Raw genomic sequence first — 7,005 nt, 5'->3', positions numbered from 1 at the left:
AAAAATAAAAAAATATGAAGGCCCATTTTTTTTATAATTTTACTGGGAGCTTTCAGTAAATAACCCTAAGCTTGTTTTCTGGATTATAAGGATTCCATGGATGGACGGAGGGAACAGGTGGAAAGATGTTGTGAAGTCAAATAATCCTGGAATAAATAAACAAAACTCACATGCAGCGCAGTCGTGCAGGTTAAAATCCCCGTATGGCCCACAATATATCGTTCGGTGGAGAACCCCAAAGCAGCCCTCAGAAAAGGCATCACCAGCCGCACTCAATTCACAAGGACAGTATAATTTATAGTCTTTATTATCCTGCACCAATAAAAATTACCCATCAGCTATACAAAAACAAAAATGATTTCGAGGCGAGAGACAGTGTTCGGATACTCGATCTAAAGAAATAGATGGGGTTAGGTTAGGTTTCCGACAGTGTTTGAACAGCTGTAAGAAAATATCACTGATAATGTGAGCCAAGGAAATACTTGATACAATCCAACCTACTTGAACAGTAGTCAAACATCCTTCAATCGAAACAGGAGGATTCAAATAGGAAATTAGGTAACGTACCTGCTTTAACTTTAGATTCGGATGAGGTTCTTGAGCACCCGAGCCATTGCCATTCTAGCAACCATTCTGGGCATTAGCCAATTCCATTCAGCACAGCGATAGCAGAATATCCTACATAAATTTTGAAGGGGCAAACTTAGAAACTGATAGCAGATTTATGTATGCCATGACTCATTTTAAGTTACCCAACACCACCAGGTCCAGAGAGGTACCTCATAGGAGCCAAAGATCTCCATGATATGTTCTTGCGTTAGGGATGAAAATTTTACATCCACATTTCATGTGGGAAGAACATTGTGCATAAGCAGCAGTTGGTTTGATTCCAAGCAACACTTTTATTCTTCAAATTCCACTTAGGAGTGTAGCAGATTGAAGGATATCCAACTAGAGCAAATCGTTCACCATGTACAGTATTATTACAAGGAGAAAATTGCCCAGACTCACATAGATGATAGCCTTTTGAAATCCAAGAGTCCAGTACCCAGAACACAAATGTGTCTATCTCACTACAAACTTCTCGATTGTCAAAACAAGGGTACCCTCTGGCACAGCCCCAATCACAGCATCTTTCTTTTCACCATTTCTGAATATCATCACAGTGGGGATGCTTCGAATACCATACTGTGTAGCTATGTCGGGGTTGATGTCTGTGTTGAGCTTGTAACACTTGAGCTTTCCTTCATAAGCCTTCGCTAGCTTGACAATGGTTGGCTCAATCATACGACAAGGACCACACCATGGAGCCCAAAAATCTACAAGCACCGGCATCTCAGACCCCACTACAAGAGACTGCCAAGTCATCTTAGATACTTCAGGAACTGTGGTAGGGTGATAAAAGTGGTTAAACAAAGAAAAAAAGTTCAATTAAAAAGCCAAACAAACGTAATTGAGTTAAAGATATATCAGAGCCACTTAAGCTTGAATTCATCAAAAATTTCACAAATATGTTACAACCAGTGATTGCAAAAGGCGCTCGGGCGCTCGCCTAGGCGCTCGGGCGAGGCGAGGCGAGGCCTGAGCGCCTCGCTAATGTCCCAGGCGGTGCGCTTCAATCAGGCGCCGCCTGGGCGCTCGCCCGAGCCTAGGCGCTGGGCGCTTCGGGCGAGCGCCTGGGTAAACCGAACCAGAATTTTAGGTCTGGTTCGGTCCTGGTTCGGTTGTTAGTTGGTTCAATCGAACCAACTAAACCGATATAACCCCAACCCTAACCTGCTACCGCTGCCGATCGCGATCTCGTCGCTCGCTGTCGCTGCTCGCGCCTCCCGCGAGCCTTCCCGCTGCTCGTGCCTCCCGCGAGCCCTCTCGCTACTCGCGCCTCCTGCTGCTTGCGCCTCCCGCGAGCCCTCTCGCTACTCGCGTCTCCTGCGAGCCCTCCCGCGAGCCTTCCCGCTGCTCGCGCCTCCCTCGAGCCCTCCCGCTGCTCACGCCTCCCGCGAGCCCTCCCGCTGCTCGCGCCTCCCGCGAGCCCTCTCGCCTCCTGCGAGCCCTCCCGCGAGCCTTCCCGCTGCTCGCGCCTCCCTCGAGGCCTCCCGCTGCTCGCGCCTTCCGCTCCCTTTCCCTTTCCCGCTGCCGCCGCCGCCGCTCGCAGCTGCTGCTGCTGCCGCCGCTCACCGCTGCCGCTCGCCGCCGCTGCTGCCGCCGCTCGTCGCTGCTTCCTCGTTTCTCCGTCAACAGATTTATACTGTTAATGTGATTATATTTATTAATTATATTATATATTTTTATATTTTTATTTAAAATTTTAAATAATTATATTTATTAATTATATTTTATATTTTTATATTTTAGCGCCTCGCTTCGCTCGGGCGAGCGCCTAGCGCCTCGGGCGTTTTTGGACCTTGGCGCCTTTTGGCGCCTAGCGCTTTTTAAATCACTGGTTACAACAAGAACTATTACAAAGTGTCCACTCCACAGCGACATGAAATAAAATCAAACTTACATGCAAAGCCTTGTGTCTTAGAAATACAGTCAATTACAGGTTGCTATTTGGCTTTTGGCACAAGCTGAACGCATCAGGCCCAATCAGATCATTGAGCCAGATTGAATAGGGTCTTTTTTTAATATTAAAAAAAGGAACGGTGGGTCAGGGTTGGAAAATCTAAACCTTGCTTCCACTTGGGTTTGATTGAATTTGGTGTAAAATCCAATCCAAGTCCAACCATAACAAATGTCAAACATAGATTAACTTAACTTTACCCCAGTTAAACTCAATGCATGAATAAAGAGTACATACAATATATATTGTTTGCAGCATCATTTTTAAACTTTTAACCACAAGTACTTGGTGATAATATGAACTAAGTAACCTGATTCAAACCGACCCAACCCGCTCCATCTTTACGACAAACTTAGTTCTAACTGAAATTAGGTTGGTCAAGGTTCGAAAATTACAATCCAAGACGACTTAAGTAGGAATTGAGGAACTTATTCTCCAAACTTTCAGGTTAGACTTTCAATCCAACAGAGTTGTGATGCCGGTAACAAAAACTAAGGATGGATACATCTAACTTCCTGATTCCAAAAATCTCATATAATTCCAAGTCTAGAATCAGGAGATGTCTTGTAAAGGTGATTACACTTTGGTTCAGGCGGTCAGTGGCTCTAGTGGAACTCAAAATACAGTTAGGCCTCGTTCACAGGCAAGAAATGTGTAAAGAACTTCACGCACTCAGCTAAAGGACGCACGTCAAGCAAAGAGGATGGACCTAGATAAATATCATTATGAACTAGTTATGAATAAGATGTTTTAAAAAAAGTGCAGTAACATAAAATGCAAGTATGAATTCTATATACCGATAATGTAAAAGTACAACATTAAAATATCATGCATCATTTGAAACTCCAACTCAAGAAGGTGCCTTTTATAGGTTCAATACTTTCCCATTGGTAGACAACCTTAGACTGGCAGATGCCAGTCCGGCAACAACCAATAGTTATCTCAAATTGTTTGTCAATACATTGAGATAATGAATTTCTTTACATTTCTACTTCTCAATATTTTCTATACGCTCCAGAGGATAATTTAGTAAAAGATAAGACAATAGTGATGGGAAGAGAAATGGAAATCGTCAGAAGCATGAAAACAAGACAGCTGATGGTTTTGCTAACAAAGGATTTTTTGAGTTTTATAATGCAATGAAATTGCTTTCTTCCTGGACAGCAGACTGCTGGTTCTTAGGCCTCAGTTCAAGGTTGAAAATTGTTACACAATGAACCATGTCTTGCACCTTAGGTCAAGGTCAGTAAAGTGTTCAAACAAAAACATTACTGTTAATGGACGATTCCATTGGATCAGCTTGCGTTAAAAAGTCTTTCGTTTTCTCCTTTACGTGAATCATAGTATTCAATTTCACTAAAGGTCAAATTTTGAATTGTCGTCATTTAGAAATGCTGCTTTAATAAAGAATAATAATTTCTATAATATCTAAATTCACAAAATCAAGTTGCCAAGAGGACTCTTCTTATAGATGAGAAATTGACTTAGATGCTCAGAGAGGGATAGAGATGATGCCCAGGCATATGAATAGAGCGAGTTGCCACCATGAAGACCATTATAGTGGTAAGATGGAATTTCGAAAAACTTTGGATTCATGATGCTGCAACAGAGAGCATAATATCTCTCTAAAAACAAAGCAAAAGAAGTTCTTCATTATCATAGTTTCAACTTTTCCTAACCAGACAAACCAGCGATTAATGCCAGAAAACCACATTCCTTCTCCAAAAGTTGCTCACAACCACAGACAATCACTCCAATTTAACCACTACACCGAGGGACACTACAAACATTAATTGTTCAAGGCAACAGAACTTAGGGAGGTAAGAAAACCATACGCTGGATGGTCGCCTCCGAGGCCTCACAAACCACGGCGCCGCGGCGGACCGCCATCAAGCTGCCGGCCAGCCGCTTCGCGGGCGAAATCGGGCGAACACGCGAGGACATCCTCAGGCCATCGAAGCCAGGGAGAAGCCTCGTGTCGCAACGACCGCGGGGAGAGGAAGCCTGGGACACGGCTGCCGCCCTCGGCGCCGAGGCTGACGGGGCCAGGCGGGAAATCGCCATCGATTCGACCACGGTGGCAGCCATGCGAGCAGGAGGATGAAATGCGAAAGGGTAAGGTTTCACAGCGCGATTGATTTGGTGGGAGGGTGGACGCGTGTCATCTAATTAAACCATGTGGTGAGAGTGTCCTGCAAATTATATTGGGCCGAGAACAGGCCCAATTCAGGTTACATTGGGCTTCGATAAGGCTCAATTAGTCGCCATATAAGACTGCATCTTCGCAAGTAGTTGCATAATTACATCATATCTGATGTTCATATCAAAAAATTACGATATATTTCCGGATGATATGAAGTTGATCCATCAAAACCATCATAATGTTCAGCAGAGGTGGCATGAACTTTTGAATGCCGGTGTTGTGAAGTTGCATTACAAGAAAAAGAAAGTGAAAATTAAATGAAATATGCTTTATATGCAAATTTGTCAAAAAAAAAAAAAAAAGATTAGTACAAAACATTTTGGTCAATGTTGTGGCAAATTTTTTTTCTTATTTTTCTCGTCTGGTAGATCTTAATCACAAAGATGAAACTTAGTTCAAGATGTAAAACGGAATTATTGACACCAAATTGAAATATTTTATCTCACAAACAATTACGTGCATACATACATACATACATACATACATACATACATACATACATACATACATACATACATACATATATATATATATATATATATATATATATATATATATATATATATATATATATATATATATGTTTATATATATTCTTTGAATAAAAAATTAGAGTAATCAGCTAATCTTATTTCTACTTGATTTTTATTATGTTGAGATGCTTGTACTTAATGATTATTACCTCAGTTAATACCAAATTCAGATGCGCCATCAGATATTATGCATTCTTTTTCTTAGAAATTAGGGAGAAAGATCTTTGAATGAGCAATGAGATTTAATTTTTATTCAAAGGCTATATAGTTTGATATGCTATCAAAATTTTCTTTTATTAGACGATGTTTTGAATCCTTAATTTTTAATAAATGTGTTTAATATGTTCTTACCAGCGTTATGTTTTAGGTGTAAAATTTATTGAATAACCAATGTCTTGGGTATAAAAAAAAAATTTTTTGATACTATAAATCTTCATCAACGTTCTTATGGGTATGCCCATAGGGAGAGAAAATAGTGAAAAAAATTATGCAATTATTGAATGAGAATAGACTATTCTCTTATTTAATCTTTTTCTTTGTCTTTCATTTTTAATTTGTAGGGTTCGATCGATTTGACTAGAGACAATTAGCTTTTTTGATCAAAGTGGTCATCGGTCCGATCGATCAAATTGATCATAGGGACCTTAAAATTAGGGTTTATGTCATGGTTCCAAACACTAGAAACTAGTTCTAAGTGTGAGAAAACCAGTCATGGGTTTTTCTTTCTTGCACATCATAATAACCCTTGATTGCACAAGTACATACAAGTCTAGGAGACTGATAACTAGGCTTAGATTAGCTCCACCATCAAGCACTAAATTGCATTTCGCGTCACCTTCAAATGACTTCCAAATTGTGTGAGAAAGTTAAAAGGAGGCATGAGAAGCTTTATTTAATAATGACTAGCTCATGACACAATTGGAATTGGCATTTGGATCCCACATCTAAAGAAGCACTTGATTCATCATACTTTGAAGCTCCTCCACCAACCGTTGCAAACCCTGGCCACAATGCATAGGTAGATATTTGAGATGATGATCAAAGAGAAAGGATGGCTTTGTTTCTCCTTTGTCGAGGGGGTGACGTACTTTCGATGGATTCAATGGTGTGCAACTACTTGGCACCTCAATGGTCATTCAATTTGTGCCAAAAGAAGTTTGCTCATTTGATTGATGCATGCTTTGTCGATCAAATTGGCCAATTCAGTTTTAATTTAAAAAATCATAAAAATACTGTTTTTGTGACTCCAAACAATAGAAACTAATTCCAAGTGTAGAAAACTCTACTAATACTTGTAGAAGTCCGACTGACATCCCTTAAAATCTCTTCATAGTTGAGTTGGATATTCTAATGTCCTATGCATAGTTGAGTTGAATATTCTAATGTCCTATGCGTAGTCAATAATAGTTGAAGTGAATCACTCCCATAATTCATCCTCTCTTCGGAAGAGCACGTCAGACCTCAGTTTTATACGGCACCTCTAATGGTGATTGTGTATGTACAATTCTAGAAGATTGATGATGACTTAGTCCAAAAATGTATCTATCCTACGTGAGATGGGACGGAAAGAACAACTTTAGAATGATTGACCACATCTTCAAGAGCTGAATTGTCTTCTGCTTCACCCACGATGACGATGACTAGTTGTGTGAGAAAGCTTAAAGGAGGCATGGGAAGCTTTACGTAATAATGAACGAGACATTCCA

At 40.5% G+C, this 7,005-nt stretch overlaps 1 protein-coding gene across 2 annotated transcripts; it reads right to left on the bottom strand.

Moving 5' to 3' along the window:
* On the bottom strand, positions 1–4,689 carry LOC135674346 (uncharacterized). Of its 2 annotated transcripts, none has more exons than XM_065184112.1 (4): positions 4,399–4,689; positions 780–1,385; positions 568–678; positions 1–312 (listed from the first exon to the last, which is right to left on the bottom strand). In XM_065184112.1, the coding sequence occupies exons 1-2, from the start codon at positions 4,649–4,651 to the stop codon at positions 1,066–1,068; spliced, it is 573 nt and encodes a 190-aa protein (XP_065040184.1). In that variant the 5' UTR covers positions 4,652–4,689; the 3' UTR covers positions 1–312; positions 568–678; positions 780–1,065. The 2 variants fall into 2 exon arrangements, with proteins under 2 accessions (XP_065040184.1, XP_065040185.1); XM_065184113.1 differs by having other exon boundaries at positions 780–1,346.
* Positions 4,690–7,005: the final 2,316 nt, after the last annotated feature.

Source organism: Musa acuminata, chromosome BXJ1-5, assembly GCF_036884655.1.
Source record: "Musa acuminata AAA Group cultivar baxijiao chromosome BXJ1-5, Cavendish_Baxijiao_AAA, whole genome shotgun sequence".
Taxonomy (NCBI): domain Eukaryota; kingdom Viridiplantae; phylum Streptophyta; class Magnoliopsida; order Zingiberales; family Musaceae; genus Musa; species Musa acuminata.
The sequence above is the reverse complement of the archived record's forward strand: the minus strand, read 5'-3'. Positions and strand labels throughout refer to the sequence as shown.